We start from the raw sequence: 27,873 nt of genomic DNA, 5'->3' as shown, positions 1-27,873 counted from the left end.
CCCTTTGGGGCACCAACTGCCATTTTGTTCTGTGTTTGTGCAGAGCTTCACACAATGAGGTGCTGGTTTGTGACTGGGGCTGCTAAGTGCGACCACAAAACAAATAAATAAAAATCATAATAAATATTGAGACTCTTGTATCATGCATGCTCCAAGGATAGGTTCAGTAATAACAGAATGGGACACCCCCGCCTGGTCTCCCTGCCTAAGTAAAAGCTGCTGTCTCCTGCACAGTAGTCTGGAAGAACATGGAAGAACTTATTCTATTGGGAGGGCTGATCAGAGACCAGATTGGCAAAGATTGCGGTCCTCTGCTGTAATTCCTGGAACAAAGTGGAAAAGGCAGAACTTTCTTGGCACAAGCACAAGTGGCCCTGGCTTGTTGATTATCTGAACTCAACCTTTTCCTCTTTCCAGTACAATCCAGCTCTTCCAGCCCAGTTGCTTGCACTTACTTGGTTATAGTTGTACACAACTGTGGCTGTGGATTTCTTTCTTCTGATGTGGAAAGCGGCCACGTTCTCCCGTTCATTTACCATGGCCGTCTGCTCTTCCTCTTCCCCCTTGTTTCCCTGGATGACCATGTCAAGGACCTCAAAGAAACATTTCAGGATATGAAATACCATCTGTAGACCCTAGCACATTCGTCAGGGAAGGGTGAAAGTGCAGTGAGCCAAGAGGCTTATTCCAGATACCCATAGCCCCTAAGGGCATGTCTACACAGCAAAGAAAAATCCGTGGCTGGCTGATGCCAGCCAACTCCGGTTTGCGGGCTCGAGCTTCCGGGCTGTTTCATTGCTGTGTAGACTTCTGGGCTTGGGCTGGAGCCCAGGCTCTAGGACCCTGTGGCGTGGGAGAGGCCCAAAGCCCCAGAAGTCTACACAGCAATGAAACAGCTCGGTAGCCCGAGGCCCAGGAGCCAAGTCAGCTGGCATAGGAAAGCTGCAGGTTTTTCTTTGCTGTGTAGACATGCCCTGAGGCAGCGGGGAGTCCACCCACGTACACAAAGGACATGCACATCAGCTTTTTTTTAAAGGCTGCTGATAATGCCAGTTCATTAAGTAGCCCCTCGAGTAACACAGTCTGACCCTGCCTGTGCATCCCAGGGGAGAGTTTGGCCCACTGTACTTCACACAAATACAAGAATAAAAATAACAAAGACACCCAGAGGCAAATATAATTTATAGATTCATAGATATTTAGGTCAGAAGGGACCATCATGATCATCTAGTCTGACTTCCTGCACAATGCAGGCCACAGAATTTCACCCCCCACTCCTGCAAAAAAAACCTCTCACCTATGTCTGTGCTATTGAAGTCCTCAAATCGTGGTTTAAAGACTTCAAAGAGCAGAGAATCCTCCAGCAAGTGACCCGTGCCCCATGCTACAGAGGAAGGCGAAAAACCTCCAGGGCCTCTTCCAATCTGCCCTGGAGGAAAATTCCTTCCCGACCCCAAATATGGCAATCAGCTAAACCCTGAGCATATGGGCAAGATTCATCAGCCAGATACTACAGAAAATTCTTTCCTGGGTAACTCAGATCCCACCCCATCTAACATCCCATCACAGGCCATTGGGCCTATTTACCATGAATATTTAATTACCAAAACCATGTTATCCCATCATACCATCTCCTCCATAAACTTATCGAGTTTAATCTTAAAGCCAGATAGATCTTTTGCCCCCACTGCTTCCCTTGGAAGGCTGTTCCAAAACTTGAGTGGGGTTGCAAAATTATAGCCGGAAGCCAGATTTCACCCTCTGTGCCGACAGGGTTTCTGTTGAGTTTAGCAGGAGCTATGACTGAATCAGGGGGCTTACTGTGCCAACAGGGGGTGAATTTTCAAAGTGGTGCACCAGGCTGCCCACTCTTACTGTGAATGGCTAAATTCCCCAGGCACTGAGCTGGATTTACCTTAGTTTACTTCTTAACTGTGCTACAACACTTATTACAACCAAGACCTGCTATAAAATTGCACATACTCTGTGTGTAAATACAGGAAAGTACCTACTTTCAAAGGAAGTTCTCGATGTAACTTCTAAAGTAAAGGCATGATCTGTATAAACAGTGCTGGCCGATTAGAATGACACATGCAAACTGCAAGGAACCCATAGCTAAATCACCCACCGAGGGACAAGTTGGAGAAGTCCTTGCCTTGATATGAATATATATCAGAGCCCTTTCAGACACATTTTGAGGTTTATAAACCTGATCTTAAGAATAGTGACTTGATGTCATGATGATTTCTAGATCATTATGTCATGCTGTCTGAAATGAACAGTTTGAGCTGGTAAGGTGAAAACTTTGCATGTAAGAATGATTGATAGGATTTGTGAATGTCCATTAGGGACAGAAATGCAAGTTTGTGCCAGGTCTGGTATCTCAGAGAACAGTTTGTGGCTGAAATTGCCAGACATGTATCAGAGGTATGTTGCACAAACAAGAGTGACGGCATAAGCTTCCCAAAAAGAAAAGGAGTACTTGTGGCACCTTAGAGACTAACCAATTTATTTGAGCATAAGCTTTCGTGAGCTACAGCTCACTTCATCTGAAACCCGTCATAAGCTTCCCACTAGCTGCTCTGCTTACCTTTTCTGTGTGTTTGTGGGTCAGGTAAACTCCCACCAAAGTGCCGGCAACTATGAAGAAGCCCAGGAGAATCACCATCACTGAGGCAAGCATGATTCTCTGTTGGGTTGTGCTCACTTTGGGCATGAAGCTGTAAACCTGAAGAGAAATAAATGTCCCGGGTTATTGATAATTCTCAGTTACAAAGTGTGTCTGGCGGTGAAAACATCAGAAACGTGTTCCTGGTAAAGTCTTGACTAAATGGTTTGATCTTGCAAACCATTATTCAGATAAGTAGTTCTCAGTCACACTAGTCCAGCTGACTTTGGCGGGACTACGTAAAGTTTTAAAGCATTAGGCCCTAAATGAGGGGAATAAAACTGGAGAGAGGTAGCAAAAGCAAAAACTAAACATTCCTCCCCCAAAACCATCTTGTTTACAGAGCTGAATTTGCAGTATGTTCTCTAGCCTCACTTTAAATTGCGCCATGCTCAAGTCAGAACGTAGAACAGGCTGTGCATTCAGTCAGGATAAGCATCTTCTGGGTGTCCATGCCAAGGGCTTTCCCAGGCCAGAGGGGGCTGGGTGCTGACCGAAGGCAGCGGTGTACTTTATAGAAAGGTATTTAAATGTTGAAGTTTAATTTCTAGTGAAGATATTTAGAATGTATGCAGACTGGTGAAAACCAGCCCTCATTTAAATCACGCATTTTTAAATATTACACATTTTAGACAGTTTTTAAAATTGAAGTCCCCATTTCAGCCACCTGCGTCACCTTGCTGAGCTGACATGCTGCCAATGCCAATGCTCTTCCCTACCATCATGAAGGGCATCTTAGATTTAATCCATACATTGAAATGTTCGGAGTTTGCTTCAGCCCAAACTTCCCCCAGCTGCTCCCCAAGGGCCCTCTCATTCACCCCACCTGTCCTCTTGCCACCCACCTGTATTGATTTACCCACCACCTGGACATTTTTTTTGCACAGAGCTGGCCCCAAACCATCTTCTCTAAGCCTAGGGACAAGATCCCACACCCCCTGTTTCTGGTAAGGGTAAATGCCATTGTCCTGGTTTAGCAATTGGGAGACATTAATTGGGGAATGTGCTTTCTTCAAATCATGTTGAATGCAGGCTGTTTAAAAACATGGCCAGGGGACAGAGACTGAAGTCTCCTATCCAATCTAGGCGTGTGACATCAAGCTGATTCATTTGAGACAAATACACTCTGCACATAACTCTTTCTTTGATCAAATCACTAGCTAACAGGCATTGATTAAATATTTCTGGGAGACACACGCTACCAAACAGGGGGTCTCCCATTCCTTCTAACCACTGCAAAAATTACGTTACTTACAGGTGGCTGAGCAGGCACGGTGAGCTCGGTAGTGCTTTTGCAATCCATCTTTTTTGTCCCTCACTGTAAATCCAAGGCAGCTGTTTCCCCTCCCAGGAGCCCTCCCATGCTTTTATAAAGTGTCCAGGGATCCAGTGTTCTTTTTCCCCCTATGATTTTTAAAGCCCTGAACTTCCTTGTTATTGCTGCAGGAATTTTTCGTGATTGTCCAAACGTGATAATAGAAACGAACCATTATAAAACTATCAAATTTATTACTAACAGGGCCTCATAAAATCATCTCTTGTCTGGGAACTGGGAAGGTTTTAAAAAAGCAGCTGGAATCACATTTTGGACATAAATTCTGCTGAACTTTAAAATGTGTGTTTAAAGGAGAGGAGGCTTCTGGCAGGGTATTCTCCAGGAGGGGTCTTTAACATAGAATCCGGTTCCCCCTTGGTTCAATCAGTCTGGATTGAACTTCTCAGGTCCACTAAAACCGACCTTCCTAAATTAGTTCCAGAAGACTGGAAGAAAGCTAATATGGTGTCAATATTTTAAAAGGCCAAATGGGATGACCCAGGTGATTATAGGCTGACATCAATTCTAGGCAAAATAATGAAGCAGCTGCTACAGGACTTGATGAATAAAGAATTAAAGGAGGGTAATAAAGTTAATGCCAATCAATGTGGGTATATGGAAAATATGTACGTCAACATGGGTTGTTGTAAGGTGAATAAAAAGATACCAAGTTTGGCTGATAAAAGTAATAGTGTTGATGTAATATACTTAGACTTCTGTAAGGCATTTGACTTGGTACTGCACAACATTTTGATTAATCAAAGCTATATGATATAAAATTAACATGCCACACATTAAAGGGATTCAAAGCTGGCTAACTGATAGGTCTTAAAATGTCATTGTAAATGGGGACTCATCATTGAGTGGGTATGTTTCTAGTGGGGTTCCACAGGGATATGTTTTTGGCCCTATGGTATTCAATATGTTTTTCAATGACCTGGAAGAAAACAAAAATTCATCCCTGATAAAATTTGCGGGTGACACAAAAATTGGGGGAGTGATAAATAAGGAAGAAGACAGGTCACTAATACAGAGTGTTTTGGATCCAGGGCCGCCCGGGGCGTGGGGGGGCAAGTTGGGCAATTTGCCCTGGGCCCCGCAGGGGCCCCCACGAGAGTTTTCGGTGGTGGGTCCTGGAGTGAAGGACCCACCGCCGAAGACCCGCCACCGCTTCTTCTGCTCCGGGTCTTCGGCGGCAATTCAGCAGCGGGGGTCCTTCTGCTCCATGTCTTCAGCACCTATGATGATGGCTGTCCTTACGTGATGGGGGACTTTATCTTGGCAGTGACTCTGAAAAAGATTTGTGGGGGGAGTGGTGATAATTGGCTGAGCTCCCAGCGCAACTCTGTGGCAACTCTGTGACCAAAAAGGCTCATGCAATGCTTGAATGCATAAACGGGATTCTCGAATAGGAGTAGAGAGGTTATTTTACCTCTGTATTTGGGACTGGTGCGACTGCTGCTGGAATAGTGTGTCTAGCTCCGGTGTGTACAATTCAAGAAGGATGCTGAGCAATTGGAGAGGATTCAGAGAAGAACAAGAAGAATGATTAAAGGGTTAGAAAACATGTCTTATGATGATAGACTAAAGGAGCTCAGTCTGTTTAGGCTAACAAGGAGAAGGTTAAGGGGTGACATGATTGCAGTCTATGAGAACCTACATGAGGAGCAAATACTAAATAATGGGCTTCTCAATTTAGCAGAGGAAGGTGTAACACAGTCCAATGGCTGGAAGTTGAAGCTAGACAAATTCAGACTGGAAATAGGGCACACATTTTTAACAATGAGGTTAATTAACCATTGGAACAATTTACCAAGGGTCGTGGTGGAGTTTCCATCACTGATAATCTTTAAATCAAGGTTGGATGTTTTTCTAAAAGCTCTGCTCTAGGAATTGTTTTGCGGCAGTTCCCTGGCCTGTGTCATACAGGAGGTCAGACTTGATGATCACAATGATCCCTTCTGGCCTTGGAATCTGTGCGCCTATGAAATCTGTCCTACTGGTCACTAGCATAATTTTTCTAGAGGAATGTGGCTATTGTGAGAGATTGTGGTTGTGATGTGCGAATCACTCTGCTTTCCTTTCACCCCTGTGCTCTGCTTCATCCCTTCCATTATACTACCCTCCTACATCTGCATCACTTCCCCAGTCCTCATCTACCAGGTGCCATGCCTCACCTCCTTCAAATCCTGCCTTCCCCGCACCTCTTCAGTAAATCCCTCTTTTACTTCCCCAGTAACACCCCACGCCCTCCTATCTCTGTACTGTCCAGTGCTGTTTCACGTGTATTTGTGTTTGGAGATTGTAAACTCTTCAGAGCAAGGAATATGCTGTGTCTACACTTGCAAAGTGCTTTGTTAATTAACAGTGCTCAGTAGCAGGTCCTCTGGTTACGACTGAGTCAAAATGACCGGTCAATTGCTGACACAAGCATGTGCTAAACAAAGGGCCTCCTCCTATTGAAGTGAGTAGTAATTCTGCCACTGACCTCAATGGGAGTAGAACTGGGTTATAGACACATGAACTATTACCGTTATTATTTGAGTAGGAGGAGTATGTGTTTCTCTCATAGAGTATCCAGGTTGAAAGGGACCTCAGGAGGTCATCTAGTCCAACCCCCTGCTCAAAGCAGGACCAATCTCCAATTTTTGCCCCAGATCCCTAAATGGCCTCCTCAAGGATTGAACTCATAGCCCTGGGTTTAGCAGGCCAATGCTCAAACCACTGAGCTATCGCTCCCCTCCTCTTGTGGATGTTCCTCTTCATGGCTACCTGGCCCTTCAAATTATTTCTATATAGGGCTTGTCTACACAGCAACGTTAATTTGGATTAAGGTAGGTATAAATGTAGAGTGTAAATGTCAACAGATTAACCCTTTGTGGATGCTCTTATTCTAGAATAAGGTTGCTTTATTCCAAATTATCTTCACCCATTTTTAAAGTGGCTTAGGAAAAACTTTTTCACTAGGAGGGTGGTGAAACACTGGAATGTGTTACCTAGGGAGGTGGTAGAATCTCCTTCCTTAGAGGTTTTTAAGGTCAGGCTTGACAGAGCTCTGACTGGGATGATTTAGTTGGGGATTGGTCCTGCTTTGAGCAGGGGGTTGGACTAGATGACCTCCTGAGGTCCCTTCCAACCCTGATATTCTATGATTCTATGATTCTAAGCTATTTGGAATAAGAACATCATTGACATGGAAGCATGTCTTTTGGAATGGTGGCCGAAGCATATGAATGTTTAGCATATCTGGCACGTAAATACTGTGCAATACTACAAAAGTGCCATGCAAACGCCTGTTCCCACTTTCAGGTGACATTGTAAATAAGAAGTGGGCAGCATTATGTCCCGTAAATCTAAACAAACTTGTTTGTCGTAGCGATTGGCTGAACAAGAAGTAGGACTGAGTAGACTTGTAGGCTCTAAAGTTTTACATTGTTTTGGTTTTTTCAGTGCAGTTATGTAACAAAAAAACCCTACATTTGTAAGTTGCACTTTCATGATAAAGAGATTGCACTACAGTACTTGTATGAGGTGAATTGAAAAATACAATTTCTTTATCTTTTTACAGTGCCAATACTTGTAATAAAAATACTTGTAATAAAAATAATAATATAAAGTGAGCACTGTGCACTTTGTACTCTGTATAGTAGTTGAAATCAATATATTTGAAAATGTAGAAAAACATACAAAAATATTAAATAAATTTCAGTTGGTATTCTATTGTTTAACAGTCCGACTAAAACTGTGATTAATCGTGATTAATTTTTTGAATCACGATTAATTTTTTTGAGTTAATCACATGAGATAACTGCAATTAATCATCAGCCCTAATATATATATATCAAATTTGATCAAACCAATAATTAACACGATTTCCCTGGTAACTGCTCACTTCATCCCACCATCATCCTGCCCATTTGGACTTTGTAATTGTTTTTTGCAGTTGCTCCCCCACCTGCCTTTTAGCCAGGGCAGTGCTTCTCATCTGTGAGATCCTGCTCTGTCTGTGCCTCCCTTGTGTGTCCCCTTCTGTCCCCTCACAATCTTCCTCCTCTCCTGTCTCTCTTGGCTTTTCACCTGGTCCTGAAATCAAGGCCCCGGCATGGCAAGATGAGACCGCCCATCCAGTCTCTTCACCTGAGAAGGACCAGTGAAGGAGAGGGACCTGCCTAGACCATCCAGACCAGGGGTGGCCAACCTGGGGCTCCGAAGCTACATGCCGCTCTTCAGAAGTTAATATGCGGCTCCTTGTCTAGGCACCGACTCCGGGGCTGGAGCTACAGGTGCCAACTTTCCAATGTGCCGGGGGGTGCTCACTGCTCAACCCCTGGCTTTTCCACAGGCCCGGCCCCCATTCCACCCTTTCCTGCCCCCTCCCCTGAGCCTGCCATGCCCTTGCTCCTCCCCCTCCCGCCCAGAGCCTCCGGCACGCCACTAAACAGCTGACTGGGAGGTGCGGGGAGAGAGGGGGAGGCACCGATTGGTGGGGCTGCCGGTGGGTGGGAGGCGCTGGAAGCGGGGGCGGGACCTGATGGGGGGCTGCTGACGTGTTACTGTGGTTCTTTGGCAATGCACATTGGTAAATTCTGGCTCCTTCTCAGGCTCAGGTTGGCCACCCTGATCCAGACGATGTCCCTGACTGGGGAGCTGAACCAGTGTCCAGAGCAACAGCTATCATGGCCAGCCTCCTGGCCCAAGCATCAGTCCATGACTGACCAGCTGCCCCAGATCCTGAGAACATCAACAAAAGCCATATTACCCCATCGTTTACTGTCCGATCACCTCTCTCCCTTTTATATGTGCTGAGTCATTCCCCACTCAGAATCAAACGACTAAACAAACCCTTTCTTCCCTATCAAAAAGGCCTGCTTAACAGAATAAGAGGCTTAAACCAATATTCCCTGTCTCAAGAAGAAACTTGGATAAGGTTTGTGTGTTTGGCATCATTGCTCAATTTCAGTTTTAATGCTTTTTGCCTTGTGTTGAGTCTTTTCCCCTTGTGTGTCTCAGTCAATACATTTCTAAGCGTTGGCATTCATTTCCTAGTGTGTTTGTCCTTGCACCAAGAAGGTTGAGATCTCTGTAGCTGGAGCCCTTGTTTAACCCTGTTACTGTTGGACAGTGAGTGGGCTATGTTAACACTTTTGATTTTTAGGGGCCATATAGTCCATCAAAATCGATATAACACCTCCCAAGTAAAAACATTTGCTTATCCACATTTTATGGACTTCCTTATCTGTGTAGTATATTACAGGAAGCAAGTAATTCAGTACCTACGCACATTAACTGGATTATCACCTTATCAGAATTAGTTAGTACTTGCCGAAAACTCTTGGGAACAAAAGCACACAGCGGAACTGCACTGCAAGCAGTGAGCATCAGATACACAAAATGGCTCCTGGATTTCCCCACGTCACCATCATGAACAGCAGAGATGAGAGGCACCTGGATCCCCCTACAGATGCTGGCCTGGGAAAGGCCACGAAGGGGGAAGCACTTTTATTATGCATTTGAGAATGAAGTTTTTAATTATGAGTTTGGATTTGCTGGGAAAACATTTCCTCCCACTGCACCCAAACCCTCCCCTAGCTTCCTGTCTGTGCCCAAAGCCAGCACGAACTTTCCCTTCTGAGGCAACTCCCAAGAAGCTTCCTGTCCCTTCCCTCAGTCTCAGGCCTGCCCTATCCAGGAGAGGTTCTTCCTCTGGGGCATCTGGGGGCTGTGCTCCAGTCAAAAAGACCAGAAATCATCATTAATGACACCAGAATTCTGGAGGGGCTGTTAATCCTTGTGAGTCAGGTTTAAGCCAATCCTTCACTATTAGAAATCAGGATGAGACCCAATGTGGAGACCGATTACCCCACATCTGCTACTGTGCGCCATCTTTTGAAGCATCTGGTACTTGCCACAGTCAGAAACAGGATACTGAGCTAGAGGGACCTTGGGTCTCATCCCATCTGGCAATTCCTATGTTCCTATAATAAAATAAAGGAACTAAATGTACCTCCACCCCTATGCTATGTGCTATTCCCAGCTGTTAAATTAACAGAGCTGCTCTGTGGCTATGTGACTGATCCATGCAGGGCAGCACTGGGGTGCCCAGAATGGACACGACACACATGCACATGTAAAATACTATGTGTTTGATTGTGTCTCCCTCTATTTGCTGTCCACAAAGAGAACAAAAGCTTCCTACTCCTACCAGCTTAGGGAGTTACTCCGCAGGAGAGGGTTGACAGCACATTGAAAAGTTCTTTATTCAATGACTGCATCTATCACAAAGATTATAGCATGTATAGCTAAGATAAAAGGGTTGTGAGCCTTCAGATCCAGGACTAATATACAGACAGCTTTGTTATAAGTGCATTCTAGTACTTCTGTGCTTCTTCAGGAAGGGCAGAACGCTCTAGCGGCCAAAACCGATGTAAATGGTGATTCCTCAGAAGTGCACATAGATGCTCCATCTACGCTGCTGTTTCTGTGAGCTCTGGAAAATAGAAAAAAGGCATTTATATTCATTTTGCCATGTGTTTGCTTTCCCCAGTTCCTCTAAGTTAACTCCATGAGGGGTTTCAGTAGCTGACTTTGCTCATTCTGGTCAAATCATCTTGAACATCCATATCATCTCACAACTAAAAAATGTTTCAGATGAGGAAGCCTAACACATGGTTTTCATGTATTTTGTTTTAAAGAAGAGGTACCGACACGAAGGGTGGGAAATTCAACCCATTGTGGATGAGTCATACAATAGAACCTCCATTTTATGAACATCAGTCTTGTGAATGATCAGTTATAGGAACCATTTTTCCCAATGAAAAAATATACAAAAAAGAAAAAAAGTCACAAAGTGATGTCAATGAAGAATAAGTGGGCGTCACTTCACAATCCAACACTTTTATAGCACTGGAAATTGTTTTGGAGTGGTTTAAAGAACCAGAAGAAAGCAATGCAGTGTACCACTCTGCAACTTGTGCACCATACCTACTGTTCAATTTTATGAACTTGTAGATTTTTATAAACTCCTCAACACCAGTTACTTCATGAAATAAGGGTTCTATTGAGTTACCCTACCAACATGTAAATTGGGGGTGCAACTATGAACTTCCAAAAGACTAAGATGGCAAAAGTTGTGGCAATTGCCCAGTGAGGAAGCCCTATTCTGAGCACATCTGTGGTAGAAGATGGGGGTTGGTGCTTTCCTCTGGACTCTGATTACTTGGTAAGGGATGGACTTTTATGGCCTAGGGTCACCTCAGCACCTACACTGTGTTGAAGGCCAAAAGACCCATCGGAGATGAGGGGGAACTGAGGCTTGGAGACTGTAATGCCAGGCCATGAGGGGGTGCTCTTGGACTGCAAAAGCTGTAGGGAAATGCAAGTGATTGTTATCTTCCTTCCAAAGGGTTCAGTGTACAGAACTCTAGCTGGTGGGAGGGTCACCGTGAGGATGTAGGAAGAAAATAAAGTGAGAGAAAACGGCAGCAGGGCCTGTAGATTCTCCTCCCCAGAGGCACTGGCCTCTTTTGCTTCAACTCACAGCATCATGCTGAATCTTTCTCAGAGAATACAGGACAGGAATGAGCCCTGTGACTCCATCCTTTCCTGAGCTCTGGATGTGTCATGTTGTCCCTTACTACACACCCCTCAGCAACTCATGTCATCGCTGACGTAATGTTTGAAACAGAGGGCTCCTACCCCAGCCCAGTAGATGGGGACGTCGCTGCAGAGAATGTTCAGTGTCGTTCCCAGCGCTGTGCGGTTGGCCAGTTGACCCTCACTGAAGGTGTAGGACAAGCTGTCTTCTCCAGAGCCCTGCTGGGAAACAAGGCAAAACTGTTTGCATTTGTATAAAACTGAAATTAAATTTAAGGGAGGAAAAAAGGGAAATATTCCAGTTCTGATTGGAGCTGCCTGCTCCCAGAAACACGCTGGGAACTGTGTCAGTTCTTCCATTTTTGTCAGTGAAAATCCCTTTTAGAGAATCACCTCTCTCTGACACCACAGAGGGTGCTCTATGCCGGGCTAGTCAATCTCTCTAAACCTTCCCTGGCCAAGCTGGCTCCCCCTTCTGCTCCACTTACCTGTGTGTCAAAGTTCTCAATTTTGTGGGTAATTTCAGCCAGGCTGGGTATGGTGACCTTATCCATCTTCACAACCAAATACTTCCTTCTGTCCTGTACCCGGAGGCCAATGAGACCCTGGAAGGCAATGGGGAGAGAGGCTGGCTGCACAAGTGACAGGACATTCAGGCATTCAGTGCCTGAACCCACAGCCCATTGTACATCGGTGTGTGTGAAATGGGTTCAGGTGTTCCAGTCCAGGGAGCGGGAGGAGTGTGCAGATCAGCAGCGTGGCTGGCAATCAGCTATTACAGCGCCACAGTAGAGGCTTTGGGGGCTTTAATGTGAAAGACGTAACAGGGTGGCCTGCCCCTGTAAGGGTTGGGGGCTTGCATGTGGCCAGCCCTCTCCAGTTAGCCTGCCTGCTATACCTTAATTAGTTGAACCAGCTTGGTACAGAGGAGCTGATTCCCCCATAAAGAGCAGCTGGAAGCTGCAGAGAGGGGGATGCACAGGGAGACACACAACCATGGAGACTGCTGGGAGTGTCTAGACTCCATCAGGGGGCCCTGAGTTTCAGGGGAAAGGCCCCAGGCAGGGAAGGCCTGGGAGACCCCAGAGGGAAAGACTGGAAGTACTTCATGCAAATTGGAGAACTTTATATGGGGATAATTTTGTTACCTCCAGCCCAAGGAGGGGGTTGGCTTAGCCAAAGAAGCATTGTTTAGTAGTTTAATTTAAGGGACCCTGAGCTGAAAAAGAAGGAAACTGAGGCAGGATGCCTGCAGAGCAATCTCAGGCCATGAGGTGGTGCTCAGGAGGCAGCCAGCCCATCCACCAAAGGCTAGTCCAAGGGCACCAAATGTATGGCCCATGGGCCAGCTCCAGCTCCCAGGACCCAGAGCTCATTCTTCCAGGGCATGTGGCCCATAGCCCTGAGGGGGCATGGCTGAGGAGAGCTTGTGTCTGACTTGCCACAGGCAACTGAGCCCTCTCCCCTCCTGAGCGGTTGCCGCCAGCGGCCCCACCGCCTGAGCTCAAAGAGGAGGTTCCTTCCCTACCCATCACCCTCCTTGTTCCCGTGGCTGCCAGGCCCCACAGCACCAGACTGAGGAGAGCAGCTGCTGATTTGCCTCCACCACTGCTTCATGCTGCTCTCAGCAGCCCAGCTGCAGGGAAGGGTCTCCTCCCTCACTCCCGCCGGCCACCACTGAACCCTGTGCGCCAGCACCCAAAGGTGGGGGGAGCTACTGCCCGGAGGGGAAATGGAAGAGGACGCCAAAGGAAGCTGGTTAAGAGAGAAAGGGGCTTGGGGAAGGAGGCATGTGCCAAGGGGGGCTGAGCTGTGCGAATTCCCACAGGGTGGGAGTGGGGCGGAGGACAGAAAGTGCCCAAGGGGTAAGGGACTGAGGGAAGGAAAATCACAAGAAGCTGGAGCGGGGTGGGGACCGGCCATAGTCACAAGAAGCTGGAGAGGGTGGGGACTGGCCATAGTGGAGAAACACAGAGCTCAGTTAATGGACAGAGTAAGGGAGGCTGTCTATTGCCTTTAAATGCAGTATTTAATTTCCCTAACAAAAGGGGCGTGTTGTGCAGTTAGTGAAAATGAAAATTTGCCTTTTACCAATGGTGGTCTCACCTCTGCAGGGCTCCCCAGACTCTAACTGAAAGGGTAAGTGGGCCCTCACTGCAGAATTTATTTGACACCCCCTGCACTAGGCACTGAGGAAAAGAAGCCTGATATCTGCTGAATAGGCTCCTTGCTGTGATGTCTGCACGGTCTCGGCCCAGCTGCTAATGGACAGAGAAGCCTGTGTCACAGTAAAACTGTTATCACCAGTGACCCTCTTCTTGGCAGTCCCAGGGGTTTGTGACTGTCACTAGCAGATGTGCCTGTGTGATTCTTGCAGTGTCAAATCCCCTCACCTGTGAGGAGTCCTGCTGTGTGGAAAGCGGCGCACATACGCTCTACTGAAAGGAATACATCAGACTGGTTCACGTACATGTGTTTCCTCTGGAGTCTGGACCTGCTGCATGGCTGCCTCATTTACACAGGCACCTTAAGCTCTACACCCCAGAGCTAATTGCAGGATTGATTTTAGAATGACAGCGGTGATTATTCTTGGTCTAAGTGGGGACTGAACTTAGCACCTCTGGATCTAAAGCCATAAGCCTCTGCTTAGTTGAGGCTACTAGCTGAGCGAAAGAACTGTCTTTGTTAGCTCAGAGGCAGTTGTGGACTCATGACCCATTATATGTGATCTAGCCACTGTGGAGAAAGCAGCACATCATGTAAGCTCTTGTTCTGGTTTCTGTCCTGACCTGCCTCATGTGCCAGGCATTTCTAAGGGTTCACACACCAGTCTTGTTGGAATAATTTTCACACCCAGCGCTCTGAGATCCCATTTACTCTTTCACGTCAGCCTGGAACATCTGTGGGACTCACGGGTTTATAGTTGTGCACGACAGTCTCTGAGGTTGTGTTGCCCTCGACGTGAAAGGCAGCCACGTTCTCCTGGCTGCTCACCATCATCGTCTGCTCAGTCACTTCCCCGTTGCTTCCACTGCTGGTGATTTGGATGATCTGCAGGAGACACATTGCACACGGTGAAATGTTTTCATTGGACTCTGCTGCCTCTGAGGCCGTTTGCCTGGGTAGGGGCTCTGTAAACAAACAGATGGAAGATAAAAGGCCAGCCAAGTATTGGGCCTGCTGGCCATGACGGTGCCCTCTGGTGATACGGCCTGCATCAAAGGCTGCTGGCTGGCATTTACCAGCTGGGCAAAGCCTGAGAGGGGTGAATTGCACAGAAGATCCACAGTAAAACAGCAATAGGCATAACTGAACTTTGGGCTTTTCTCTTCCAACAAAGCTGGATTGGAACGTGGACACAGAGTCAGCATTTGGGAACAAAGGCATAACAGTGTGTATGAGTGTAAGAGGGTGGCTTGCCTCTTTAAGGGCCAGAGGTCTGAGGCCAGCCAGCCCTGGTCAATTATCAGAACCAGCTGGAAAGGGAGTAGGGGATTATAAAAGCCAGCAAGTAACTCAACTCTGGGGGTCCTGAGTGTCTCCTGCAGTGGTCCCTGAAGAAGGGTGGTTCCAGGTAGGAAGCCCTGGGAGTGTCGCTGGGTAGCAAGCCCCAGATGGAAATTTTGATTTTCCTTTTCTGAGTTTGGTTCTTTGGACAATCAGTGGAGCCCAGTATAACAATAGCAACAGACACTTTATGTTTCCTACGGGGAACTGTTTGGAAGTGGCACCTCCCGGGGAGCTGTCTGAGAAGCCACAAGGCTGAAGAAGCCATGTTGTAAGCAGCCACAATAATGCTGGAGGTTGTTAATTAACCCTCTTTCAGAGTGAGTTCTTACGTGGCAGAAGATCCAGACACAATAAAGTATAACACGTGATGCCAGGGGTGTAACCCTTCTGCCCGTCAGAGTTGGCAGCAACAAGGGCCGGGTTCAATATCTAGGGGATCCATTCCAATAACACAATGCAAACTGGCTCGAGCCCCCACCCAGTGACCTGGGACAAATATATACCGCCCCCGCTGGGCGCCTCCAAGAGGCAATACTTCCCCTCTCGCAAGCACATAGTCTGAGTGTAGCAAAAAGCCTTTTAATAACAGAGAGAAACAATGTGGCATTATGTTGGGGAAACACCACCAACAGGATTTGTAACACAACCCATGAGCAAAAAAACCCACCCCAAGCAAATTGGGGCATGCCCTTTCCCTTTGGTTCTTGAGTCCAGCAACCCCAAATCACCCAAAGTCCCAAAAGTCCAATGACCCAAAAGTCTCTGTCCCTGGTCAGGGCAGCCCCAGAGTTCGAAAGTTTATCTGCGGAGCTTTACCTCCCAACCTGGGTGGAGATGGGACTGGGGTAAGAGGCACCTTACATGATCTGAAGCTGACCGTCCCACAGCTCCATAGGCCTTCGCTCTGCTCCGCCAGCCACCCCACAAACTCCTTCGCTCAGCTCCGCGGCCCACCAGCAGCTCCCGCCATCCCACGAACTGCTCCACCAGCCGGTCCACAAACTGCTCCGCATCCCACCAGCAGCTCCCGCCGTCCTACGAACTGCTCCACCAGCCTGTCCACAAGGCACTCCAGCCGTCCCGCAAACTGCTCCACAATATATCTTCAGGCTCCCCCACTACTTAACACAACACTCAGTGATTTCAGCGCTTAGTCAGTTCAGCTCTTTGGTGAATTCAGTTTGTAGCAGGGGAGCCTCAGGGCTGGTGCACTGTTAGCCCAAAGTGAGCTCAGCAGCCTGTAACTAGACATCTAATGAAATCAAAACTAGCTCTGATATTCCACAGTGGAGAGAGGAAGAAGTGCTATTAGCATGTAAGGCCCTCACCAAGGGGCCCATGCCACCAAGTATTAATACTTGTCCCCCAACCTCTCTCAATTCACAGAGTTTTGGAACTCTGTGAATTGAGAGAGGTTGGGGGACAAGTATTAATACTCTATTGGCATTAATACTCTATTGGCATCAGCAGAATTACACCAAAGAGCTGATCTCATCTAGTATGAGCCCGTGCTTCACACTGCAATAGCAAATAACCTGACTTCTATAATAGGGTTGGCATTTGGGTGCAATTTTCAATGAGTCTAACTTCTAATCATGAGAAATGTCAGATCTCCTTGAATTGCTGGGTGTCAGTTGTGGCATATTTAACACTGGATCTAAAATAATTCATATTGGCACAGTTCTGTGGGACACTTTTATTTATATATACACATAGATTACAGCTGGCTGAAAAAAATGAAAGAATAATTTCACGAACTAATTTGATATTTCAGCGTTGTTTTCATTCTGAAGGGTTCAAAATGGGACCATGTCTTTTGTTTTTTACAGACAATTCTGCGGCTTTTTTATCATGACGACTGACAGTTTTGTTTCCAGAAAACCTGATTTTTGAAAAACAAAAAAATTCTGACCATTTCAACGTTTCTGATAAAAATGTTTAAAAATCACTAAATTTATCAAAAAACAAAATTTCAATATTGACCATTTTTACCCCCCCAAATCATTTTAAATAAAAGACCACTTTTTGACAAACTTTTTAATTTAAAAAATCAATCAGTTCTAACATATATAAGTATAAAGATTTTGTGTGTGTGTACAAAAGAGAAAACCAAATTTCTAGTTTACTGATCTGTGTGTTCTGAGCTAGAATTACATATCGTGTCTCTAGATTCTTAAATATGCTAAGCAGATCTCAACAACTACTGTTGACTGAAAACTGTTTGAATAATCAGATTTAGATGTAACTTCCAGTTGCTCTGTTCATGGGAAATATTTGGTTATCTTTAAATCAATTCAGGAGTTTTACTAATAACTCCCAAACATTTTCATTTGCAGACCTTGCCCTTAGATACAAGGAAGTGCTTTGTTAGTAAGGACTTCGAAGTCTCGCTTTGAGGCTGACCTTTATACATTCTACTTTCACATTTTAGCTGTTAAGTTCCTTATTTATCGGTCTGAGCCAGTTGTAGTTATCAGCTCTTTCCCTGCATTGACTAATTAATTAGCTTGACAAGTTATTCGTGGCAGATGCTGCCATCCGATTGCCTGTCAGATTTATACTGTCCCGCCAAACCTCCTGTGTTTGTCACTAGAATTCAGAGGTGGTACCTTTGACTCTCCGCTGCCATGCCCCACATGTAAAGGGCTGTAAGCTGCATGGGCGGCATTTTTACTCTAGTGTTTCTTCCAGGCTATCAAAATGGCCCTCCCTGGCAACAAGGGGAGGTGGTTCAGCTGACAGCGATGGTAAACAGACAGGGGAACACTGCTGGGTTCTGTATCCAAACAGCAAACACTGTGGTATTCACAGATTCCAAGGCCAGAAGGGACCATTGTGATCATTGTGGATAGAAAGTTGGCTAGATTGTCGGGCTCAACGGTAGTGATCAATGGCTCCATGTCTAGTTGGCAGCCAGAATCAAGTGGAGTGCCCCAAGGGTCGGTCCTGGGGCTGGTTTTGTTCAATATCTTCATAAATGATCTGGAGGATGGTGTGGATTGCACCCTCAGCAAATTTGCAGATGACACTAAACTGGGAGGAGAGGTAGATACGCTGGAGGGTAGGGATAGGATACAGAGGGACCTAGACAAATTGGAGGATTGGGCCAAAAGAAATCTGATGAGGTTCAACAAGGACAAGTGCAGAGTCCTGCACTTAGAACGGAAGAATCCCATGCACTGCTAAGACTAGGGACCGAATGGCTCGACAGCAGTTCTGCAGAAAAGGACCAAGGGGTTACAGTGGACGAGAAGCTGGATATGAGTCAACAGTGTGCCCTTGTTGCCAAGAAGGCCAATGGCATTTTGGGATGTATATATAGGGGCATTGCCAGCAGATCGAGGGACGTGATCGTTCCCCTCTATTCGACATTGGTGAGGCCTCATCTGGAGTACTGTGTCCAGTTTTGGGCCCCACACTACAAGAAGGATGTGGAAAAATTGGAAAGAGTCCAGCGGAGGGCAACAAAAATGATTAGGAGACTGGAACACATGACTTATGAGGAGAGGCTGAGGGAACTGGGATTGTTTAGTCTGCGGAAGAGAAGAATGAGGGGGGATTTGATAGCTGAAAGGGTGTTCCAAAGAGGATGGCTCTAGACTGTTCTCAGTGGTAGAAGAGGACAGGACAAGGAGTAATGGTCTCAAGTTGCAGTGGGGGAGGTTTAGGTTGGATATTAGGAAAAAGTTTTTCACTAGGAGGGTGGTGAAACAATGGAATGGGTTACCTAGGGAGGTGGTGGAATCTCCTTCCTTAGATATTTTTAAGGTCAGGCTTGACAAAGCCCTGGCTGGGATGATTTAGTTGGGGATTGGTCCTGCTTTGAGCAGGGGGTTGGACTAGATGACCTCCTGAGGTCCCTTCCAACCCTGATAGTCTAGGATTCTATGATCACCTGGTCTGACCTCATGTATAACACAGGCCACAGAACTGCCCCACAACGATTCCTAGAGCAGATCTTATAGAAAAACATCCAATCTGGATTTAAACATTGTCAGTGACCCTTGGTAAATTGTTGCAATGGCTAATAACCCTCACTGTTAAAAATGTATGCCTTGTTCCCAGTGTTGTATGACTACACACTGATGAGCAGGAGACTCAGTGCAAATATTGCTCGTGTGTTTGAAAGGCTCATTGTTGAGGCCACTTAGGAGCCAGCTGACTGAAGTAATTTCCTTCCAATACCTGGCTTGCTGGTGTGATGTGACCAAATAAGATACCCGCTCAGCCACAGACCCAGCGCAACTGACAATGCTACTCAAATCCCAGCACCTGACTGGAGGCTCCGAGGAAAACTACCTAGGCTCTGACCGAAGTCAGTTCATTGAAGCCAATGGGTTGCTCCCATGCTTAAAGTTAATCATCTTCTGAAGTGGTTGGCTGAATTGCGGCCAATTAGTTTGTATTGACACAGCAGGAGAAACATGGAATAAAGCAAAAAGAAAAGGAGTACTTGTGGCACCTTAGAGACTAACCAGTTTATTTGAGCATGAGCTTTCGTGAGCTACAGCTCACTTCATCGGATGCATAGCATATCGTGGAAACTGCAGAAGACATTATATACACACAGAGACCATGAAACAAAACTTCCTCCCACCCCACTGTCCTGCTGCTAACAGCTTATCTAAAGTGATCATCAAGTGATCATCAAGGAAGGCCATTTCCAGCACAAATCAAGGTTTTCTCACCCTTCCCCCCCCCCCCCCCCCCACAGACACACATACAAACTCACTCTCCTGCTGGTAATAGCCCATCCCTCTTTGAAACCTCTCTTTATAATGCGCATGATAATCAAGGTGGGTCATTTCCAGCACTAATCCAGGTGTTCTCACCCCCCCCCCCCCACACACACAATCCCCCTCCAAAAACCACACACACAAACTCACTCTCCTGCTGGCAATAGCTCATCTTACAATGTGCACAGCAATAATCCAAGTTTAACCAGAACGTCTTGGGGGGGGGTTTGTAGGAAAAAAACAAGGGGAGATAGGCTACCTTGCATAATGACTTAGCCACTCCCAGTCTCTATTCAAGCCCAAATTAATAGTATCCAATTTGCAAATGAATTCCAATTCAGCAGTTTCTCGCTGGAGTCTGGATTTGAAGTTTTTTTGCTTTAAGATAGCGACCCTCATGTCTGTGATTGCGTGACCAGAGAGATTGAAGTGTTCTCCGACTGGTTTATGAATGTTATAATTCTTAACATCTGATTTGTGTCCATTTATTCTTTTACGTAGAGACTGTCCAGTTTGACCAATGTACATGGCAGAGGGGCATTGCTGGCACATGATGGCATATATCACATTGGTGGATGTGCAGGTGAACGAGCCTCTGATAGTGTGGCTGATGTTGTTAGGCCCTGTGATGGTGTCCCCTGAATAGATATGTGGGCACAGTTGGCAACGGGCTTTGTTGCAAGGATAGGTTCCTGGGTTAGTGGTTCTGTTGTGTGGTATGTGGTTGTTGGTGAGTATTCGCTTCAGGTTGGGGGGCTGTCTGTAGGCAAGGACTGGCCTTTCTCCCAAGATTTGTGAGAGTGTTGGGTCATCCTTCAGGATAGGTTGTAGATCCTTAATAATGCGTTGGAGGGGTTTTAGTTGGGGGCTGAAGGTGACGGCTAGTGGCGTTCTGTTATTTTCTTTGTTAGGCCTGTCCTGTCTCCAGCAGGAGAGTGGGGTGGGAGGAAGTTTTGTTTCATGGTCTCTGTGTGTATATAATGTCTTCTGCAGTTTCCACGATATGCTATGCATCCGATACCCAACCTGAAGCGAATACTCACCAACAACCACATACCACACAACAGAACCACTAACCCAGGAACCTATCCTTGCAACAAAGCCCGTTGCCAACTGTGCCCACATATCTATTCAGGGGACACCATCACAGGGCCTAACAACATCAGATTCCATGCAAGGTGTAGAAGTTGCTACCTTACCCTCTCCTTGTGACAGCAGCTTGAGAGGACCAGGCTATCCTCCACTGAGCAAGACAAACATTCCAAAGTGCAATGTAAACGTGTAAATGGCCATACTCTCTTAATTCCTTTTGTTCTTCCCCATAATGTCAATTTACAGCTGCTGGCTCGATCTTCTAATACTTCACACTAAGATTTACCTCCTTTTAACAAGGTATTGGGAGCTCCATAGCGTTTTGTGACAAGACCCTCAGCAGGGGCCAGATCCCCAGCTGCTGTAAATCTGTGCAGTTACATTGATTTTAATGGAGCTGTGCCAAATTACACTAGTTGGGGATGTGGCTGAAGTGTCTTCCCCAAGGGGTGACAGTTTTACCCCCCTCCCCCATACATTTATTTTACCTTCCCGCAGATGACCCACTGGTAGTTCTCTGCTGCAGCCTCCACACTAATTATATTGTCAAAAACTCCAGGAACAAATTGGATGAGGCTCTGATAGCACGGCTGGCAGAACGTGGCCAGTTCAAGGTCCTGCATATAGGTGCTCATAGTACACAGATCATATCCCAGAAAGCTCTGCTTCCAACAAGACCTATTTTGAGTGAGTGAACAGCCGGTTTAAAGTATCATTACGCCTCTAAGGGGGCTCGAAACAAATTTCTAGAAATGTGGATGATTTATTGTGATGTTAGTACTGATTTTGAAACTGTCTGATTATCAGATTTGGAGGGCCTCTCTATGGAGCGGGGTCTGGATCTCCCCTCACACCTTTTTATATAGTCTAGCTCCAGCGGTTAGGTGGAGTTACTCCTGATGTACACCAGTGTCAGTGAGAGGAGAATCAGGCTCCTAATGTTTTTCATCCTACAGTTTGGCTGTGGTGTGTACAAATGAATCATGCAACCTTTGCACTGAAGCTGTAATAGGTTTCCGTGTTACCAGCGTGAAGAAGTGTTTCATTATGAAGATGGTTAAGGAGACAACGCTGAGCCTGAGCAACATCACTAGTGGAATCCAGCATTTCACAGCATAGGTCAGAAAGAGTTTATACTGCAACTTGGTAGGTACTGTTGTCTGTCAGCCTGTTTTCTGTCAGCAATGGGCTCTGTTGCCAATTCTACTACACTCCCCACACCCCTGGCTTTCTCATTATGTCAGGTTGCCCCTTTCAGCTTTTACTTGTAATTACAATGTGACCCTGGGCAAGAGAGATGTTAATTAGCCCAGTTTTATTTTTCTATTACTCAGACATAAGAGCTATGGTCCCCACCTGAAGTTCTGTTAAAATCAGAGGACAGCATTAGGGGCTGATTCACATCTGATAGGCCTGAGTGTAAATTAGGAGTAACTAACTCCCTTGAACTCATTGGCATCACGGCTGTGTGAGAGGAGATTTGGGCCCTAGGAATGTACCTGTCAGTCCAGTCTGAGCCTTCCCTAGCAGTTTGTAACAAATCTGTGGGTCTCGCATATGCCCTGACATCACCACGATCACACAAGCAGCAGACTGAGAGCTCAGCTGGTTCCACCTTAAAGAATAGGCAGAGCTACTTGGGGTCCCATCTCCATTGCAGTCTCTGAAGTGCACTGACTGGCCCCTCTCCCTCTCTGACAGCGGGGCCCAATGGGAAAAGGGAACAACTCCCCCGCTGGTCTGATTTTCCCCACCAGGAGTAGGTGCAGTGAGGGAAACAATTCATGGCCTTTCTGTGTTCCTCCATCCCTTTCCAGAAGCCTGCACAAACACAGTGGCACAAACACAGGCTTCCTGCTCTTGAGCTGAGGGAGAATCTTCATTAATCAGCAGCAGTGTAGAGGCTTGTAGAGCCTTTTCTGGCCCCCAGCCACTAGGGGAAAACAGTCACAGACTCTTGAGCAGGTCTCCGTTTCCATCCCATGGTACTCATTATTTTATTGCATGTCTTGCAATATTTGGTATTTTTCTTAAAGCCCCAGCAGCTGGAGTCATGTGATTATGCGAGTGTAGCAAGGCAGATCCTCCTGCTGTGCCCCCTCTTGGCTCAGCACCCCCAGCCTCAGTTTCCCCATTTTAGGGTTCCTCATAAACTCCATCTTTGCTGTTGAGTCCAATACTACCCTTGCTGCCATCTAATTTGTTAAAATAAATGCACCGAAATAACTCCCCAGAGTCAAAGAGTGCAGTCCATTACCACAATACAAAAGTTTTTTCAGTCTCCTTCTTCAATCAAAGTGGTAGGTGTCCCCTAGTCAACTCAAAACACAAACAAAAAGTACAAAATAAACAGTGTCCACCCACCCTGAGCATTCCAAAAGTGTAAAGTAGCCAAGATCCATCCACCCTGGGCTTAAGCTCTTATCTCCTCCTGGGGTTTTTCTCCAGCTCAGGGTTATTCCCTTGTAACTTCCTTCTTCCTGGGCCTGCAGAGGTAAACAAGCAAACATACCTCTGCCATCCTCCTGGCCCTGAGCTTTCCTTGCTGTCACACTCTGAATCCTTCCTGGGGTTCCCTGACTTGCTGTTCCTTGTCTGGAACACCAGCCCCCAGGACTGTTTCCCTGGACCTTCCTTCTCCTGTGGCCCACAAAGGTCAGCAGGCAAACGTCTCTCCACTGATCTCCTAGCTGTCTTCCATCAGCAGCTTCCAACCACCCCTTCCTGCCTCTCCCAGCTGCTGTCTCACCGTTTATATGGGCCAGGTGTCTTCACTCCCATTAGAAGGCCCTTAACCAGGCACCACTATATTGAGCCCATTCTTTCTTAATGGGGCTAGTCCCCCTGCTGCAATGAGCATCTCAGCTTTCCGTAAAAACAGACAAACCCAAAACCAAACAACCAACTCTAAGTTTCTAGCCCTTGAAAATGTGCCCCCCCCCGAAGACTCAAAATTGAGAAGGCAAATAGAAAGAACCCACACCATATTATTTTTAAAACCTTATGATTTTTAAGCTGATCTTATGATTTTTTGGAGCCTGGCTCGTGACTTTTGAATGCTCTGGGTTGCCAGTACTGCAAGATGCCTTTACTGTCAAGGTACCTGCAATTTTTCATATACGAACGTTGGGAAGACACTCGTCACCAGGACCCAAGGAATTAAAATGGCCTCTGATGAACTTAGGAGCCATGTATTTGAAGTGAGTCTTGCTGATCTGCAGAATGATGTCCATTCAAGCCGTAAATTCAAGCTGATTACAGAGGATGTTCAGGGCAAAAACTGTCTGACCAACTTCCATGGAATGGAATTCACCCATGACAAAATGTGCTCCATGGTCAAATGGCAGACGATTGATGCTGATGTCAGAACTACTCATGGCTATCTACTGCACCTCTTTTGCATGGGTTTTACCAAGAAGCACAATAACCAGATTCGCAAGACGTCATATGCCCAGCATGAGCAGGTCTGCCAAATTCACAATGAGATATTGGGAACCATGACACGGAATGTGCAAACTAATGACCTGGTTGGAAGTTGTCATTGAGCTGATCCCAGACATAGAGAAAGCTTATAGAATAAAGACTCATAGAATATCAGGGTTGGAAGGGACCTCAGGAGGTCATCTAGTCCAACCCCCTGCTCAAAGCAGGACCAATCCCCATCTACCCTCTTCATGATGTGTATGTCTGCAAAGAGAAGATACTGAAGAAGCCCAGGTTTGAACTGGGCAAGCTGATGGAATTGCACGGTGAAGGTGTTGGCACTGGAAAACCCTCTGGGGATGAGACAGGTGCTAAAGTAGAGCGAGCCTATGGATATGAGCCCCCAGTTTCTCTTTGGGGAATTCTGCGCTAAAAGATTTAAAAATCTGTGCACAATATTTTAAAATTCTGCATATTTTATTTGTCAGAATAATGCAATATAATCACGCCCATTTCAATTATTTTGGTGGTTTATTTCAAAATACCTGTAAACAATGCAAACATTGCCCCAGGAGTAGAGAGTTAAAGAAACCCCTATGACAACCCAATTCTTGTTTCTCTGTTATGCTTTTGTCAGGTGCCTCAGTCTGGCTATGTCACATGTGCCAGCTTGGCACATCTTGGGGGAAAATTCTGCCCCTATGGTCTTTTAGTTGATTCTCGGTTTTTCACCCTGTGGGGTTACCATATTTCAAGTTACCAAATAGAGGACATTGCTGGGGGAAGGGAGAGGGGGAGTGGGAGGAGGGTACAGTTGGAGGCTGCTGGAGGGGGGTATTTGGGGGCTGCTGGAGGGGTATGTATGTATTGGGGAGAGGGTATTTGGGGAGTGCTAGAGGGGGCTGCGTGGGGCCCCCCTGGCCCAGACAACTGCATCCACTCTCCCTCAGAGCCCAGCCGCAGACTCTGCTCCATGCAGCTTCATTATTGTCCTGCTGGAGGATGTGGTGAGGCCCCGCCCTTCCTCACCCTTTGTGAGAGCTGGGTCTCTGGGGCCCGCTCCTGTCCCTGGGCAGATAAGGATCAGGCCCAGCAGCCAGAGTGTGCAAAGCCTCCATCCCCGCTGGACCACATGCTCCACTTACTGTGGGGCCATGGCACAGGGCATGCTGGGAACAGCAGCTGCTGGGAACCCTCCAGCTCCCCCACCCTGTCCCCCCAGCAGTGTCCTCTATTTGCAAGCTCAGGAGTCGGGTTCTGCATGGCCCAGTGGCCCCTAGTGGCAGCCAATAGCTCTGCGGTGCCAATTCTGCAGAAAAAAATGAAATTCTGCACAGAATATTAATTCTGCGCAAATTCTGTGTTGCCCAGAATTCCCCAACAAAAGACACCTCTGCCATCTACCGGTGGGTTGGAACTGAGAAGCCAGAATCCTGTCTTTGGGAAGCTCAGCTGGATTGAGCATCACCCTTCGTTCCTGGCCTTGAGAGCACCATTCTCTCCCATGTAGATCAAACACCATGACCCCTGCTAGAGCTGCCCTTGTGGATCAGCTCATTGCTGAAAGAATACAAATTTGTCATTAAAGTGGCAGATGGAGTTCTGCTAACAAATTCCGCTGGCCTGGTGTTAATCTATTCTTTGCTGCTGCAGTTCCCCAGGATGGGATAGCCGGGATGGAATAGCAGAAGACACTGTGCAGATCTATTTATATCTACCAAATCTTGGTTTTCAGATAAGGAACTTGAAAACATTACATTAAAATGAGGGTAATTAGAAACAGCCTTATTTAAATCTACCTTCCAATCTCCACCTTTAGTACCAGTCAGTTGGTCCTTTCCCCAGATTTTCCATATTGGGATGGATCCATCCCAGCTCAGTGTATGATGGCTATTCTTTGATGTAGTCCATCTTTACCATGTAGTGACTTTCTTCTTAGAAGGATGCTTCTGTGCAGTCTTCTCAGTATTATTATTTATATCACAGGATGGATTGGGACACAACTGAATACCTCAGTAATGTGCTACAGATCTGTAATTACAGAGCAACTTTCTTATTCTCTAGGGCATGTATTTGTTGTAATTGGACAAAGGGGAAGCAGGATATGATTATTTTCATACTTATCATTAAAGTTAGACATGCCCGTCACAACCCATTTCACCAAATCATTACTCAACAGGCACTTAAGTAAGCCAGGCTTTTCCCATAATGACCCTGTCTGGTTCAATGCTGGTTTTGTTGTCAAGAGCTGAAGTATGATTTGTCATAGTGTCAGAATATCGCATAACATGAAGGGTACAGATTTCATTCACTGGTTATTTCCATATACAGCATAATGCCTATTTCACTGTGGGATCTAGACATCTTTGGGGATGTATACCACTCAGGTAATTACATTCAGTCTCTCTCTAACAGTCTCTTTCCTATAATAACAAATCACACTGTTTCTCGTGTAACATTAAGATGAGATCCTTTTGATGGACTCCAAATAGTTTTCATACAAGGAGCAAACATGTTTCCTGGCTAGGAAGCCCCACATCGCTGGGCAGCTTGATGACATTGTCATTTGGGAAACAAACAAATCCAACCTTTGATTGCTAGTATTAGCAATCAAGACACAAGAACGGGGGGATTCTCCCTTCTGTTATGGCCCATGTATGCCCCGCAGCTGGCTAGGGTGAATCCCCTCAGTACAGGCATTGCATGGAGCTGCCATAAGTGCCTGATGCTGCCCCAGTAGAGGGTGCAGGCTGGGGACCAGAGGGGATGCTAAGGGGCAGGAGGGAGGGGGCCTGCAATGGGCAGGACTTCTGCATGGTGCTGCTGCCCATAGACAGCCCAGGATGGGCTACTGTAATTTAGAGATGTTTCTTAGGAAGTCCAAGTTACTTTAGGGGCCGTGTCAGCCACCAGAGCAGCTCAGCCTTGGGAGGGCGCAAAGGCAGCAGACAGCCACCCCTGCTCTTGGCTTGCAAGTTCTGCACAGACTCTCACCCAACATATTTAATGGCCAAAGCTTTAAAGTTAAGGCGATAACTGTCTCTAGAAAGAGAGGGAGGTAAAAAGCTAGGGACTCCTTTGACTTTATTATAGAGGGGACGCACTGTCAGTGCTGCAATCCCTGAGGCTGTGGGGAGCTGAGTTACATGATCTAGCTGGAGTCCCAGTGAATGGAGCTTACTCCTGGGGGAATTCTGCGCCATTGCAGATGTGCAAAATTTATGTCCCGCGCAGATTTCTTTGCTTCCCCACAGAAAAATGACTTTCTGATAGGGAAGCCACAAGAGTGGTCATGCGACCCTCCCCAGCAGTATGTTTTGGGTGCCCAGGGCAGCCAGCAGAGAGGTAAATCACTACGGAGCAGGAGGCAGGACTGGGGAAAACCAGTCTGGCAGCTCCTACCCTGTGCCAGGCTCAGCTGCTAATCCTGGCTGGGATGGGAGGATGGGACTTCCTCTTCCCCTGCACAGCATCCGGGGCTGTGTCAGACCCACCCCCAGATTTCTCCCCCAGCTGAAGGAAGCTCTGCAAACTCC

General features: G+C 46.5%; 1 protein-coding gene, 1 long non-coding RNA gene and 1 pseudogene across 2 annotated transcripts; 1 reads left to right on the top strand and 2 right to left on the bottom strand.

The window, feature by feature from the left end:
• Positions 1–558: 558 nt before the first annotated feature.
• LOC141976000 (uncharacterized) lies at positions 559–4,013 on the bottom strand. Its single transcript, XR_012636045.1, has 3 exons — positions 3,924–4,013; positions 2,591–2,728; positions 559–593 (listed from the first exon to the last, which is right to left on the bottom strand). It is a non-coding gene; the product is annotated as an uncharacterized LOC141976000 (long non-coding RNA).
• A 6,312-nt stretch (positions 4,014–10,325) lies between these two features.
• Positions 10,326–14,642, bottom strand: LOC141975859 (surfactant protein C-like). The gene is made up of 4 exons (XM_074936523.1): positions 14,490–14,642; positions 12,065–12,181; positions 11,679–11,798; positions 10,326–10,470 (listed from the first exon to the last, which is right to left on the bottom strand). The coding sequence occupies exons 1-4, from the start codon at positions 14,640–14,642 to the stop codon at positions 10,423–10,425; spliced, it is 438 nt and encodes a 145-aa protein (XP_074792624.1). The 3' UTR covers positions 10,326–10,422.
• A 4,695-nt stretch (positions 14,643–19,337) lies between these two features.
• On the top strand, positions 19,338–24,770 carry LOC141975858 (small ribosomal subunit protein eS1A-like; annotated as a pseudogene).
• The last annotated feature ends 3,103 nt before the right edge of the window (positions 24,771–27,873 follow it).

The sequence above is a fragment of the Natator depressus genome, chromosome 22 (genome assembly GCF_965152275.1).
Source record: "Natator depressus isolate rNatDep1 chromosome 22, rNatDep2.hap1, whole genome shotgun sequence".
Classification (NCBI taxonomy): domain Eukaryota; kingdom Metazoa; phylum Chordata; order Testudines; family Cheloniidae; genus Natator; species Natator depressus.
This window is presented reverse-complemented; position numbering and strand designations above follow the sequence as displayed.